This window comes from Gobio gobio (assembly GCF_949357685.1).
Source record: "Gobio gobio genome assembly, chromosome: 20".
Classification (NCBI taxonomy): domain Eukaryota; kingdom Metazoa; phylum Chordata; class Actinopteri; order Cypriniformes; family Gobionidae; genus Gobio; species Gobio gobio.
The window spans coordinates 45342534-45359914 of NC_137113.1; the positions used below are offsets into that span (position 1 = coordinate 45342534).

At 35.8% G+C, this 17381-nt stretch overlaps 1 protein-coding gene across 1 annotated transcript; it reads right to left on the minus strand.

The window, feature by feature from the left end:
* Positions 1-1411: 1411 nt before the first annotated feature.
* Positions 1412-16088, minus strand: prkar1ab (protein kinase, cAMP-dependent, regulatory, type I, alpha (tissue specific extinguisher 1) b). The gene is made up of 11 exons (XM_079801669.1): positions 15925-16088; positions 13895-14101; positions 10366-10533; positions 10191-10282; positions 8509-8570; positions 8385-8431; positions 8056-8214; positions 7868-7928; positions 5797-5918; positions 5633-5714; positions 1412-3063 (listed from the first exon to the last, which is right to left on the minus strand). Exons 2-11 carry the CDS (start codon positions 14066-14068, stop codon positions 2891-2893), a joined length of 1140 nt encoding a protein of 379 aa, XP_079657795.1. The 5' UTR covers positions 14069-14101; positions 15925-16088; the 3' UTR covers positions 1412-2890.
* Between the last annotated feature and the right edge of the window lie 1293 nt (positions 16089-17381).

Consider the following 17381-nt stretch of genomic DNA (forward strand, 5'->3'; position numbering starts at 1 on the left):
GAAGTTCAAGCGGCCGCGCGTGAACGCGATCATCTGAGAACGCGATCGATCATCTCTTCCTAACGAATAAACATGAATGAACATACTAAAGGTGTGTAAGGGATACATTACAACTTACTGTCACGTATCATATGTGGTGTAATCGCTCAATCAGCGTTTCAGCGGCGAAAAGACGTCAATATAACTGCTGTAAACTAAACATGTAACGTTAGCATCACATTTAACTCAGGCAGTCATTCAGTGTCCACAGCATTTTATTCACTAGAGTAAATCAACTCTTTCACTAAATATATGACCTATATTAACCTATATATTCATTATATTACTCTATATATTCATTAACCTGTTAGTGATGTCTTGATTATTTCATGTTTAAATAAACCTGTCATGAAAATGACAGACACTGTGTAGGCTATAAATTATATTTCAACAACGAATTGGAGAAAAAACTATTTTATAATTAGATTTAGAAGTTATTGCAAAAACTGCCTTATGTGAAGTTACATGTTTGCGAACTGTTATTTGAGTGTTGATTATTATACCTAAAATTTAGGCTAATAGTTTGGGCTCTGTTGTTACCCTTTAATATTAATGTGCAAGTAAGGGCTCCTTACATATTTTACAGCAATATCTTTAAGAAACTGTTAGTTATAATTTAATACATTTAAAGACAGACAAATTTTTTCTTCTTCAGTAAACCACTGTTTAATAAAAAATAAATAAAAAGCAATTTTGTAAAGCTGCTGTACCGAACCGTCAGTTTTGTGTACCGTTACACCCCTAGTTCAATAGTTTGAGATCAGCGAGAAGTCTCTTCTGCTCACCAAAGCTGCATTTATTTGATCATAAATACAGTAATAGTGTGAAATATTATTACAATTTAAAAGAAGTGTTCTCTCTTTGAATATATTGTCAAATGTAATTTATTCCTGTGATCATTATGCATCATTACTCCAGTCTTCAGTGTCACATGATCCTTCACAAATCATTCTGATATGAGGATTTGCTGCTCAGAGCATTTATGATTATTATCATGGCTTGATATATATATTTTTTGGATGAACAAAGTTCTAAAGAACATTTTTCATAACATTATAAATGGGTTTACTGTCACGTTTGATCAGTTTAATGTGTCCTTGATGAATACAAATATTAATAACTTAATCTGGCACCAAACGGTGAGCGGTGCACTCCGCATGTAATAAAATATCCCACAATGCAATGTACTCAAGTGGACCTTCCTTTCCTGTGACAAATGAACCAGAAGTAACACAGAATTCATTAAAATGCCTTAAATCATGATAACTGAGACTCTCAGTTGAACACTGCCCTCTTGTGTCTGGCACATCTACATGACAACTTGAAGTAAATATTGAGCATTTGTGTGAAAAGAAAGCGCTCCACTGCAGCCGATTGTTCAATATTCCAACCTTTTTATTGCTTAAACTGCCATTTGGATTTTCTGCGCAGAACTCGCTGGAAATGAAACAACACATTTGGGTAACATTGACAAATCAAACATCATTTGAGGTCTGTAATATATCAGCAGCTCATAAGAACTAGTCTGGGTTTGAGGGAGTTCAGATCCAACACAGCTGTGTGTGAAGGTTAGCTGATCAGGGGGCGGAGCTAAACTTAGCAGGAACTGGATCGGGCAGCCCTGATCTAATTCATCAGTCCATTCAGACAGACAGAAAACACGTGTGCGCGAGCTTCTGGCCCACTCGTTTCAGGGGGAAATCAGCCTAATAAACGTTACGAAGAGGAATCCTTTGTGTTACACCTTTAATCGGCATTTCTCAAAAGCTAAAACGAGGAACATTTTTGTAAATAAAGAGAATCAAACATTGATCACTCTGGACTGTTGAACAGCAAAGAACAGAACACGGACATGTCAACACCAAATCGCTTCGTTTAACTTTTATAAAAACGTATCAAAGATGTTGCCGCCATTCGTGAAACGTGAGCAGAATGGATTCGTTTTCGGTTTCGTGAGACCTCGGCATTGACGTCAACTTCCTAATCCTTTCCGTCGTTTTAGTTCAACGTTAAAACAGCGACAAGCCCGTTTTAAAAATGGCCACAGAAACACTTGAAATTATGCGACTAAATACGCCACTGTGCACCTTTGTGGAAAAATAAGCTCGTTAAAAAATAAAACTGGTATTTCTCGGCATATACTGACAAGAAGGTAAATACTGGATCATCCCGAATCAAGAGCTATTCTCATTCGGCGGCGTCGGCGCACATGCAGGAACATACGAATCTCTGTCACGCTCCCCTCGAGGCTCTGTCCAACGTTTGGCACTGGCATTGTAACAGAACAGAAACGCCCATCATTCCTGGTTTCAAAATTTGATCAGCCACGATTGGATAGACGGGAACGGCCTCGCTGATTTACTACAATAAGCAACCGAACACAAATAGCAAGAGCGTGTGCTGGAATGATAATAAGAAATAAAACGGATAAATGTTCCTGACCGATATTGGGGGAATGAGGCAGTAAGGCTTGAAGAATTGAATCAGAATGTCACTCGTCTATCTTACTCTGTTATACATGTAGGCAGTTAATCTTATAAAACTAGTCTTAAAAAACTAACCTGCACTGTGAGGGTAAAGGAATTCAAAACGGCTTTACTATAAATATATCTATACTCCTCTACTGTAGGTTTACTGCTTGGAATGAAAGGTAAAAACACTGCAGATGCGATTCGATTGGAGGAACGTACGTTTGATTGTCTGTCCTTTCATTTGGCTCTAAATGTCCGACGATGAAAGCGGCTGTTAAAGCTCTCGACATGGGAAGCACTTGACGAAGCGCGTGACGATGACGAGGTGTGAAGGAAAAGCTAACGGTGTGGTTAAGGTTTTCAGGGGGACGGGCGGCTTCTCAGACGGAGAGCGACACGAAGCTGTTGTACTGTTGGATGTTGCGCTTGAGGATGTCCGAACACGGCCCCAGCACACGCTCGAAGCGCGGCCTGTCCAGCTTCACGCATTTGAGCGGCCCGCGGGCCACCACGGTCGCCGCACGGGGTCGGTTCATCAGCAGAGCGATCTCGCCTGGTGAGAGGGAACAAGTGCGAGAAACACACATGTTAAAACACATATTTGTAGTTATTTAATATATACTTTTTTTAGACTTAAAGGCACAATATGTAAGATTTTTCTATTGAAATATTCAAAAACCACAAGAACAATGTTATACATTTTTGACTAGTGTACATAGAATGTTTAAATCCTGAGCAATTTTAAAAATGTTTTGTTGTTGTAACTCGGACATACAATGTCTGATCTGTTTGATAATAGTCCTGACCTGAACACATCTACATGGCAATATTCAGTTATAGTCAAAGCGCCACCTGCTGGCAGAAAGAAGTGTGGCACATTGAAGTGAGTTTGCCATATTTCTCCTATATTTACCCGCTTAAATGCATGTCGCCCACTATTCACTGGTTTCCTGAGGCCACCGGGTGGCGGTGCATGTGCCCTTTCATCGCTGCTTGCAGCTTTAATTATTATTTATCTTTTTAAATTACAATTATATCTGCATGCATGTCAAAACCTAGAGACTTTCAAACATCAAAATGTCATTTATTAATATGTATTTGTGTCAAAATGACACAAACATCTTTTCCTATTCTATTTTGCCTGGAAACGCTTCCAACATGTTTGTATTTTTCGATTAATCGTTTTTTAAAATGTGGTCGATTCAAAATCGATTCTCAAAGGCCACGAAACAATTTTTTTTCCGCTAGATGTCACCCTCTTATTGGCCTTGTGCGATGTTACAAAGGAGCGAGAGGCGCGCGGCCTGTCATTCATTCATTCACTGGTTAAATGGCGGCTTCCGGTGTGTTGACGTTTGTAATGCTGAGGTAAAATGCTACAAATTAGTGATGCACCGATCATGATTTTACATGGCCGATTCCGATACCGATTTTTTTTTTCAAGAAAACTGGCCGATTCCGATTTTTTTTCAAGAAAACTGGCCGATTCCGATACTACTTCCGAGGCTAAATTGGCTTTTGGCTTATGAAAACAAGTCCGCAATCTGAAATTAACAAGAAATTGAATTGGAAATTAAAAGGCTGAAAGGTGAAATTAAAGGCTGCATATTCTGCAATCCAAACAAAGATGATACTTAAATCAGCATTTGTTTTTAAATTCAGTGTAAAGAAAAAAAGTCTTTACCAGTGAAATTAAATAAAACCAAAGTATATAATTGTTCCAAAATGTTAAATCAAATAATTTTTAGTGCAACGAAAAAAACTAAGATGCTACAGCAGGTGCTTTTTAAATCAAATTAAGTCAATGTCATTTTAAGGTAAAATAAAAGGTAACACTTTAGAATAATGGTCATTAGTTAACATTAGTTAATGTATTAACTAACATGAACTAACCATGAGCAGTACATTTGTTACTGTATTTGTTCATCTTTGTTAACGTTAGTTAATATAAATCCAGCTGCTCATGTTAGTTCACAAAGCATTAACTAATGTTAACAAGATTTTAATAATGCATTAGTAAATGTTGAAATTAACATTAACAAAGATTAATAAACGCTTCATAAGTGCAGTTCCTTATTAGTTAATGTTAACTGATGTAGTTAACTAATGTTAACTAATGACCATTATTCTAAAGCGTTACCAAATAAAAATGATCATCCTATAGGCTACAGAACTGATGGTATTTCATTTCAAAAGTGCATGCATGTTCTTCTTTAGGCTACAAAAAGAAGTATTTCGGCTTTGTCACAAGTTAGTCTGTTTCGTTCTCATCCGATCCAACACGTGAGAAGCGGAGCTGAACAAACGCTCACTATCTGTGCTTGTGCAGGCGGAGAGGTAAACTCGGCAACTTCAGCTCGCGCAACTTCAGCTCGCGCAGGAAAGCGGCTCTTCATTCCCTTCAGCATCTCGTCTCTTCCCTCAGTTCTCCAGTTTCCGTTTGTAACACACAAGTGACATGTTCGCGAATGATTGCAATATAGGCGTATGTGCACGCGGGCGCACTTCCGGAAAAATCGGCAGAAAAATACAAAGAAAACCGTTCTTTTTAATCACAAACTTGTTCACTTTTCTTTTTTATAAATATAATATTGAGTTGAATCGAAAATCGAATCGAGAATCGAAATCGAATTGGAACATCTGAATCGAGACCCAGCCCTACTTACAACCTTATAAACATTTACGATGTATTCTGTAATTCCGGTCAAATGCAGGCTATTTTCGATGTGTATAAAACATACAGTCCACTTCAAATGATTACTTGTATATGTAAATATGCACTACATTAATGTCAAGACGATCTAGCTGTTCTGGGGAAGAAAAAAAAAAAAAGCAGCAGTAGTTCTCCCTGCCACCATGTTTAAAGTTTATGGCACGCCCATCTCGGGAATTTGGGTATAAAAAATTATTTCCGAACTTCCCAGTGTTAAACACGACATCAGAGGGCGTTCATGTGCAGTTTTTACCTGGGAAACTCGTATTTACGGTAATAAGCACACAAGGGCAGCATTAGTTGACATGTTGTTGCAAAGTTACTTGTCTAAAAGTGGACTAATCGAAATAAAGTGTGAACTATCCCTTTAAGAACGTGTACTGGAACATCCATGCTTTTCAACACTTACCGAAGTAGTCTGACGGTGCTAACCTGCCGACCTCTACGAACTCCTCATTCTCTGACCTGCGCTGCAGAACGGCTGCACATCCCTGAGGAAAGACACGACATGACTTCAGAAATCACAACACTTGCACAAACACTGACACGCTTGCAGCAGACGGGAGACTTCACCTCCAGGATGATGAAGAACTCGTCCCCTGGTTCTCCCTGCACCACAATCTTCTGAGTGTCCTCAAACTGCACCGGCTCTAGAGAGTCAGCCACCGTCAGACGCTCCCACTTATCCAGAGACTCTGAGATGATCACACACACTCATGTTACTGGAGCTCCACAGATCTCTCTCTCTGTGTGTGTCACTTATAGTAACAGAAGTTGAATAGAAAAAACAATAGACAGACAGCGATAGAGATACATATATAGATAGACAGACAGACAGACAGATAGATACAGACAACGACAGACAGATAGATAGACAGACAGACAGATAGATAGAACGATAGACAACGACAGACAGACAGATAGATACAGACAATGACAGATAGATAGACAGAACGACAGACAGATAGATAGACAGAAAGAGAGACAGATAGATAGATAGACAAACAGATAGACAGACAGATGATAGACAACGATAGATAGATATAGATAGACAACGACAGACAGATATAGATAGACAGAACGACAGACATATAGACAGAACGACAGATAGATAGACAGAACGACAGACAGATAGACAGAACGACAGACAGATAGATAGACAGAAAGATAGAGACAGACAACGACAGACAGATAGATAGACGCAGATAGACAGATAGAAAGACAACGATAGATAGACAGACAGACTGATAGATAGATAGACCACGACAGAGATAGATAGACAACGACAGACATAGATAGATAGACAGAACGACAGACAGATAGATAGACAGACAGACAGACAGATAGATAGATAGACAGACAAATAGATAGACGACAGACAGACAGATAGATACAGACAACGACAGACAGATAGACAGACAGATAGATAGAACGATAGACAACGACAGACAGACAGATAGATACAGACAATGACAGATAGATAGACAGAACGACAGACAGATAGATAGACAGAAAGATAGAGAGAGAGATAGATAGATAGACAAACAGATAGACAGATGATAGACAACGATAGATAGATATAGATAGACAACGACAGACAGATATAGATAGACAACGACAGACAGATATAGATAGACAGAACGACAGATAGATAGACAGAACGACAGATAGATAGACAGAACGACAGACAGATAGATAGACAGAACAACAGACAGATAGACAGATAGATAGACACAGACAGATAGATAGATAGACAGAACGACAGACAGACTGATAGATAGATAGATCACGACAGAGATAGACAGACATAGATAGACAACGACAGACATAGATAGATAGACAGAACGACAGACAGATAGATAGACAGAATGACAGACAGACAGATAGATAGACAGAATGACAGATAGATAGACAGAACGACAGACAGATAGATAGACAGAACGACAGACAGATAGATAGACAGAACGACAGACAGACAGAACGACAGACAGACAGATAGATAGACAGAACGACAGATAGATAGACAGAACGACAGACAGATAGATAGACAGATAGATAGACACAGATAGACAGATAGATAGACAGAATGACAGATAGATAGACAGAACGACAGACAGATAGATAGACAGAACGACAGACAGATAGATAGACAGAACGACAGACAGATAGATAGACAGAACGACAGACAGACAGATAGATAGACAGAACGACAGATAGATAGACAGAACGACAGACAGATTAGACAGAACGACAGATAGATAGACAGAACGACAGACAGATAGATAGACAGAACAACAGACAGATAGATAGACACAGACAGACAGATAGATAGACAGAACGACAGACAGACTGATAGATAGATAGATCATGACAGAGATAGACAGACATAGATAGACAACGACAGACATAGATAGATAGACAGAACGACAGACAGATAGATAGACAGAATGACAGACAGACAGATAGATAGACAGAATGACAGATAGATAGACAGAACGACAGACAGATAGACCGACAGATAGATAGATAGACCGACAGATAGATAGATAGACAGACAGACCGACAGATAGATAGATGAACAAAACAACAAACTGATAGACTGACAGATAAAATGACAGACTGATTGATAGATAGATAGAGTTACCTAAAATTGATACTTTGCTCAAGAACTCCTCGTACATCTTCCTCTTCCTCAAAGTGCTTCCCTATCATCAAACAAAGGATGTTTTGTAAAATGAAATGCCAGTTAAACACTGCAGTGATGTGTGTGTGTGTGTGTGTGTGTGTGTGTGTGTGTGTGTGTGTGTGTGTGTGTGTGGGAAGGGCAGATACCATCAGTATTCTCCTGTAACTGTCTCTGTCAATGCCCCAGAGCTTGGCGTTGGTCTTGGCTCTGACGGTGGCGGCTCTCGGGGTGCCGTAGATCAGAGCCAGCTCTCCAAAGCTGCCGCCCTCTCCGATGCTGGTGACCCACTCACTGTTCACATACACCTGCGAACACACAACATCATCGCACTTTGACTTCTGTAACCATAAGCCGTGTTTCTGAGTGAAACCGGTTCTGATAGAGAACAAATCCAGGGTGGGACTTGATGTTCTCCATCAGGAAATGTTTAGGTTGATTATATGAATACACCCGAAACTCAGGAGGTGTAACTTACATCCATTTCACCCTGATCAATGACATAGAAGTTATCGCCCTCATCACCTGGGAAACAAAAAAGTGAAGGTAAATAACTGTGTAAATGTGGTCATAAGTCTTCATAAGTGTTTTCAATGTTCTACCTTGTTGGATGACAATCTCTCCTGCAATGTAGGTGACTGGAAACATTGCGTCAAATATGTCACTGTAGGTGAAAACATTATAGAGCATTTGGTTAGACTTTATTTTAAGGTATCATTGTTACAGTGTAATTATATATTTAAGTACCGATAATAATTAACTACATGTACTTACTATAGGGTTAGGGTTTGATTTGGGGTTAGTTGCATGTAATAATTTACTGTTATTACTATGATAAGTACATGTAACAAGGACACTAAAATAAAGTGTTAACGAAAATTTGGTTAGTAAATTATTTTATATTTAAGGCAAGACACACCAGGTTTGCAGGGTAAAAAAATACAGATTAAAGGTGCACTATGTAACTTTTCCTGTTCAAAACAAAAGGCGCAGTTTGATGATGGCACGTTTGAACGCAGACTCTTGGGACATGTGGTCTTCACCTCACAGCCGGTGGAAAAGAGTCAGGATAGGACTCGGGCAGAAATCATGTTGATGGATGTGATTATTAACGTTACTGTAGTCTGAAGCAGAAGCAGGACCGAGTGTTGTGGAGCTGAGGAACCACTGGAGCGATTGTTAATAAGATGAACGCAACACACGGGACTTTTATTATGACACAGTCGCATGCGCCATTTCCACTTTTCCGGTCATGAGTATGAGGTAACGCAGCTCTGTTGATAATATTAGACACATCTGAGTGTGTTGATGATGTTATGACGTTACTCTGTGTGTTCTCTCAGCGGCTGCTATGACACTTGTTCACACTGCAGTGAGAGTAAAGCGTTTCTGCAAAATAACACTAGAAACTGAGAGTAACGCAGATATGAAGCCATCGACAGGCGACTCCCTCACACGTCCCGGTTCCTCGGTTAAAATAGCAATTTCTCATGATTTACAAATAGTTGGAAACATTTGGGATATTGTAAGTACTCAACTGAACAAAATATATAACACTGGACTAGTGGTATTTGGATATTTTACTGAAAACATTTTACATAGTGCACCCAGCTAATTGATCACATCTTTACATTTTGTATTATTCAAGTTTTTGAAATGTTATGTTTACATATGCAAATGAGGCAGTGTCTAATTAACAATGCACTAATTTGAACAGAAATGTGAACACTGGATGAAGCCAGCTTCAAAAATCTCTTTTTATCACTAAAAAAAAAAACAGTCACCTTGTTTTTAGGAATAAAATGTTATATTAAATCAGGTTAATAATAAATTAACAAACTAGGGCTGTACAATCGATTAATCGCATCTAACATAAACGTCTGTGTTTACATAAAGTGTGCGTGTGTATATATACACAGAAATAATATATATACACACACAAATATATTATGTAAACAGATTTTTATGTTGGATGTGATTAACTGATTACAGCTCTAAAACAAACCCCTCGGTAAAAACCTTCAGATTATAGATAGGAATAAAACCGTAAAGGTTGGTGTGTGTGAAGCTGCTCAGGTGGAGATTTCTGACTCATTTTGAGAAAACAGACTTTAAAGATATGTACTGAAATTGAAATCTGAATGCAAACAGACCCTTAATAGTCTATTTTGCATGTTTTCTTTCCACTAGTCTGAAAAAAGTAACATCTCAAAACTGACCAGTGCAGGAAAAACCCCATGTATCTGGATGTAGTGTTGTGCTTTATCAGAATAAACAAAGTCACCTTCTTTCATTGTCGTCCAGGTGTGAGAAGAGCACATTCTTCTCGATGGCTTTGGCCAGAGCAGCCATGGTTTTGTAGTCTTTAGGGATGACCTTCACAGAGACAGAACACATGACCGATTCACCTATGGAGTCCTGATGACATCAGACATCATGTGATTCGGAGAAATACAGACCTTCCTGACGTAGGAGGCGGCGTCCTCCTCGGTGTAGACCTCGGCGCTGATGGCCCCTCTCCGCCTGCGACCCTTCACCACGGGGTTCATGGGAGGAGACGCCTCATCTTCACGAGAGTCCGAGCGAGAGCTGGCCTTCTGCTGGTTCAGGAGCTGCTTCGCTTCCTCCTGTGCATGAAGGACACGCATAAATCATTTTTATCAGAAAAATCATTTGAAGGAAAGGATTTTGGTTGGATTTGAGGTCACAATGACCAGAGATGTATAGTAACGAAGTAGAACTACTTCACTACTGTACTTAAGTACTAAAAGGCAGTATCTGTACTTTACTAGAGTATTATTTTTTTCTCCTACTTCCACTTTTACTTCAGTACATATTTTCGATGAGTTTAATACTTTTACTCCGATATTTTTTTTATGTGCTGCATCGTTACTCGTTACAATTATAAAAATGTTACGAATCATTCCATTCCAAACCCACATTACCGCGCATGAGAGAGAGAGAGAGAGCGCGCGAGAGAGCCCCGCGAACGCGCATTCACTGTCTTTAAAACAACACGAGCGTCTTGCGCTCAAATTGCTCTCTATTTGTTTACATAGTTAATGTGCACTGTGAAGTAACATATACAAACAATGAACAGCTGTATTTTTATTAACTAAGATTAAAAAAGATTAATAAATACATTAACAAATGTATTGATCATGGTTAGTTCATGTTAGTTATTAGTCTAATACATTAACTAATGTAATGTTAACAAATGGTTAGAGTGGTTATAGTAAGATTTAATGTTAATGAACTACAGTATTTTCAGGTTATTTATATGACAATATGTAGAAAAATTACCTACCAACATTGTGATTGTCCTTTAGCTTAATCATTTGAAATAATAAAAACAATATGATGTTCAAACTTTTGACTACTTTCTTTAATAACTACATAACACAATACTTGTACTTTTACTTTCAGTACTTGAGTAGTACATTTTAAAATAAACTACTTGCAATACTTAAGTACAAAAAATGTTGAATACTTTAGTACTTCTACTTAAGTGTGGTGCTTAAAGAGCACTTCAACTTCTACTCAAGTCACTTTTTTGAAAAGGAACTTGTACTTTTACTCAAGTATGTGTCTCTAGTACTTTATACATCTCTGACAATGACACAGAAGTGTCGTCAGATGACGTATATCCGAATGAAACAGGTTATCAGGAAATAAATGTAGGGCGGGACTTGGTTCTATCCCTCAGTTGTTGGATTTTGGGATGTGGGGGTTGCACTCAAAGCTTGCAGTTAATGTAAGAAAGGGGCGGGGTTTAAACAAACTAAAGCCGTGTTTCCACCGCGGGAACTTTCCCCAGGAACTAGGGACTTTGGGGTGGTACTCTGTGTGTTTCGACCGCAGGAACCGGGGTCTAAAAGCTCCGGGTAAGAATGTCCCCCTCAAAACGATTGAGGGACTCAAACACAACTATTAGAAAAGGTTGAAACATTCACTGATGCTCCAGAAGGAAACACGACGCATTAAGAGCTGGGGGTGAAACCCAGTGTTGCCACAGTAACTTTGAAAAAGTAATCTGATTACTCCTTTAAAAAGTAATTTAGTTACTTTACAGATTACTTGACTTTAAAAGTAACTAAGTTAGATTACAAGTTACTTTATTAGTTACATTCAGCAGTTGCCGAAAACACCCCTGCCGCCTCAACATAGAAATGACAACCGTTTTTGCCAACACTCACTTTATTGGAAGTGCATTTTTAACAGTAACGTCAACAATGTTTATTTTAAATTGAAATTAAAAAATATTTCCTGAAAAAAAAAAAACATGTTTTAATAAAAAATGTAATAAAGACAGTCTTTCTTGACTTCACTTAATATAAATACTCTCACCGAGACGCAAGAAGAAAGCAAAAATATATATTTTTACTAAGGAAAATGACTAAAATAGTAACTCACAGTGACTGGTTTGGAAATAGTAACGCGTTAGATTACTCGTTACTGGAAAAAAGTAGTCAGATTAGAGTAACGCGTTACTGGCATCACTGGTGAAAACTTATTGAATTTGTCTTCTGGGAAACATGCAAGTATCTTCTGTTGTTTCTGAAGGGCAGTACTAAATGAAAAAAAAAAAAGATATTTAAACAAAATAAGACACATTTGGACATCTTCATTCTGTTCAAAGGTTTTCACCCCCCGGCTCTTAATGCGTTGTGTTTCCTTCTGGAGCATCAGTGAATGCTTTAACTTTTCTAATAGTTGTGTTTGAGTCCCTCAATCGTCCTCAGTGTGAAAAGATGGATCTCAAAATCATACAGTCATTGCTGGAGAGGGTTCAAATGTGCAAACGGAAGAATGTGCAGGACCTGGAGGATTTTTCTGAAGAACATTGGGCAGTTTAACTGCTCAGGACAAACAAGAGACTCATGAACAACATCACAAAACACACACACACAGCCGTGGATCATCCAGGGAACCACACACAGTATTGAGAATCAATGTTTCATAAACTTTTGAATGGGGTTATTTTAATAAATTCAGCTTTTTTTTTTTTGTCTTGTGGATATGTAAAAAAATGTAAAATGTCTTATTCAGGACAGAACTAAATAAAAAATAACATGCATTTTGTATGATGCCTCTTATTTAGTTAAAATTATTCCCATTTTCACAGATTCTGCAAGTGGTTCACATACTTTTTATTGCCACTGTGTGTGTATATATATATATATATATATATATATATATATATATATATATATATATATATATATATATATATATATATATATATATATATATATATATATATATATATAAAACATTTGGATTTTTTATTTAGAAAATAAACAGGGTGAATTTTATGCTGACAAAAAATGTAATATAGAAAACATTTCATTCATAAAATAAAAATTCACCCTGTTTCTTTTCTAAATGCATGCTTATATATATATATATATATATATATATATATATATATATATATATATATATATATATATATATATATATATATATATATATATATATATATATATATATATATATATATATATTTATATATATATATAAAAGGGTAAAACCCCATGTCAGGTTTATTATCGATAGCTAAAACTATTTTTGTTAATTGAAAGAAAGCTGAAATAATAAAATAAAAAAATATCATTAGTTTCCAAAGCAACAGTTTTTATTTTAATTTAGTTTAGACTGCTAACTGGAAATAAATACATTCTCAAAAAAAAAAACAAATTAACTAAAACAGAAATAAAAATAAATTAAACCTATTCGAGAAAATAAAATAAATCTATTAACACTAATAGACATGATAAAAGCAATAATACTAATTAAAAAAAAAAAGTATAATATAATACAGACAAATATTCATATTTGCTGGAAAAATAATACCAGTTATTATGGACTATTCGCTGAAAGTGTTATATTGCAATCTATGTGTTTTAATAAACACATCCCAACGTTCATTATGCAAAGTGATGTCAGCAAAGCTTCCGGATCTCAGAACGATTGTGATGGACAAACCTTCTCCAGCTTTTCGAAGTGTTCTCTGAGGAAGGCCATGGGTCTGTCGGGCCTCGAGGTGCACAGCTGCACGATGCAGTCCTTCAGCAGCTGCTGGATGTTGTGTTTCTGCACATATATCTCACACTCCCTCAGACTCTTCTCCTCCTCGCTGCTCACACTGCCTGACGCCATGCTGGACGCTAGATCTGACCTCTGACCTCTGACCTGCAGCAGCATTCAACAAGACACCGTTCAAATCAGTGACACACGGAAAACTCAGATATATTATAACTTATGAACGATTATGAAATATGAATGATCCGGGAAAACGAATACAGAAGGTTTGAAATGCATTTCTTTCTTTCAAATGAATAATTATATGAAATAACTACAGTAAAAACACATAAAAATGCGATTCTAGATCATTCAAATGATGCTGGATGTTCTTCACCATTCAAATCAGTGAGACACACGGAAAACTCAGATATATTATAACTTATGAACGATTATGAAATATGAATGATCCGGGAAAACGAATACAGAAGGTTTGAAATGTATTTATTTTAGGGCTGTCAAAAGATTAATCGCGATTAATCGCATCCAAAATAAAAGTTTGTGTTTACATAATATATGTGTGTGTACTCTGTTAATTATTATTTATACATAAATACACACACATTCATGTATATATTTAAGAATTTTTTTTTTATATATATATATATATATATATATATATAAAACATTTATATTTATATATATTATATAAATGTATATATAGTATATACATGCAAATATTTCTTAAATATATACATGAATGTGTGTGTATTTATATATAAATAATAATTAACAGAGTACACACACATATATTATGTAAACACAAACTTTTATTTTGGATGCGATTAATCGCGATTAATCTTTTGACAGCCCTAATTTATTTCTTTCAAATGAATAATTATCTGAAATAACTACAGTAAAAACACATAAAAATGTGATTCTAGATTATTCAAATGATGCTGGATGTTCTTCACCATTCAAATCAGTGAGACACACGGAAAACTCAGATATATTATAACTCATGAACGATTATGAAATATGAATGATCCGGAAAAAGGAATACAGAAGGTCTGAAATGTATTCATTTCTTTCAAATGAATAATTATATCTACAGTAAAAACACATATAAAAATGCGATGTTCTTCGTTATGATGATGGATATTGTTATTAATAACAATATCATTAACGTCCGCACATGATGAAAATACATTCTGTCCAAAGGAGGACAGGAACAGGATTACGGCATCATTTATGAGATTGATGTCAGAAATAATCTGGAGATTATCTTTGTTTCAACACACCTGGAGAGTTTGATCCACTGCATGAACTATATGCGTTTTCATATGATTCATAATATTTACAGAAAACTACTGCAGTTTGCTTTTTATTATTATTATGTTGACATAAAATCATGTTCCACTTCAACAACATCAATCAGAATACCAGTATATTTAGGATGAAGGTTAAAATATTTCACAAAACCATCAAAATATGAAAATATAATGTGAAGAATAATAATAATTATACAATATTACTATCACATTTTCATTAAAAAAATTAAAAATTGAGTTTTTAAGAATAAATATAACTCTTATAGTAATATTTCGTATTTTGTTCAATATTTTACATATAATAATTATAAAATATAATGTAATACACATACAAAGTCATTTTAATAACATCAAAACGCAACTCAAAACAACAGAACAGACATGCCGTTCTCTCAAATGTACTCGAAACCTCAACTAGAAGAAGGTTAAATCTTAAAACATAAACTTTAAAACCCATAAAACATAACAGGCTCCTGAATGGCGTGTTAAATGCTATATGAGAATAACATCAGCTACAAATATCTAACCGAAGGCCGCTGAGTGATCGCCATCTTTATCTGGATCATAAACAAATGGCATTTGCAGCGTTTACCGCTCGTTAGAACTGTTTGGCTCTATCTCTACTCGATGAAACATCACATTTGAAGTGCCGATATTTCTTACCGAGCCTTTATAACGCCACTCGGCTTCTGCGTTATTCCGTTATTCAGAGACGGCGCAACAACTATTCTTCACAGGCGCTTGGACGTCTGCCCACCGGAAATGGTAAAACACCAATCAAAGCCTGCCATTGACGTCAATTCGCCTCGTTCTCACATGGAAACTGTAGCCCTTGGTAACCTTAAAGGGAACGTAGCACGAGTACCATACTCGTAATTTCCCTCAATAAAAACTCTTTATCTTTAAACGTTTATCTTTATGTATGTTCTGGATAGTATGGAAGCTTGTTTCCGACACTGAATAAAACATTTTAAAAGGTAAGTTTGACTTTTATCTCACAATTCTGACTTTTTTCTCTGTCTCTGACTTGTTTCTATGACTTTTACAGTCATAAAGTCAGAATTGCAAAATAAAGGCAGGTTGCAAGTTTATATCTCGCAATTCTGACTTTATAAAACTTTATGTCACGCAATTCTGAGGGGAAAAAGTCATAATTGTGGGATTACCTTTTTTATGTTTTATTCAGTGGCGGAAACAAGCTTCCATTGTATGGTTTTATTTTATTTTATTTTCAAATAAATAAATAAATGCAGTCTTTTACTATGGGAGCTTGTTTCATCCACATAATAAATCAATTTAAAAGATTATTGTGACTTTTTATCTTGCAATTAAAACTTTATAAAACAAGTCAGAATTGTGAGATAAAAAGTCGCAATTACCTTTTTATGTTTTAGTCAGTGTCGGAAACAAGCCTATGGATTTAAAAAAAAATAAATAAATAAATAAATAAATAAATGTAAAAGATAATTGCGACTTTTTATAATACTTTATATCACACAATTCTGAGGGGGAAAAAAATCTGAATTGTGAGATAAAAAGTAGCAATTACATTTTTTATGTTTTATTCAGTGGCGGAAATAAGCCTCCATTGTATGGATTTATTTATTTATTTATTTTTTAAATAAATAAATAAATTTAAAAGATAATTGCGACTTTTTATAATACTTTATATCACACAATTCTGAGGGGGAAAAAGTGTGAATTGTGAGATAAAAAGTCGCAATTAACTTTTTTATGTTTTATTCAGTAGCGGAAAACAAGCTTCCATTGTATGTATTTATTTTATTGTATGTATTTATTTTTTAATTAAATATAAATAAATAAATAAATAAATAAATAAATACAAGTAAGTAAGTAAATAAATAAGTAAAAGCCTTTTACTGTGGAAGCTTATTTCCACCGCGGAATAAAACAATCTGATTTTTTTTTCTCTCACAATTGCGAGAAAAAAGTCAGAAATTGTGAGATAAAAGGTCATAATAATTACCCTTTTTATTCAAACAAGCTTCCATATTTTACAGACTATCGCTCAACAATATGGACTTCAATTGTTGGTCTGCCTTGAATTTGATACATTATCGTTAAAAATCAATTTATATGTGGAGAAAATAAAGATTTGT

Excerpts from the sequence above, each read along its gene's own strand:
- prkar1ab (XM_079801669.1), bottom strand. The coding sequence starts at position 14,068 with ATGGCGTCAGGCAGTGTGAGCAGCGAGGAGGAGAAGAGTCTGAGGGAG. Across the intron at positions 10,534-13,894 it reads ACTTCGAAAAGCTGGAGAAG|GAGGAAGCGAAGCAGCTCCT; the intron begins GTTTGTCCATCA and ends CTTCATGCACAG. Across the intron at positions 8,432-8,508 it reads AGAGATTGTCATCCAACAAG|GTGATGAGGGCGATAACTTC; the intron begins GTAGAACATTGA and ends TTTGTTTCCCAG.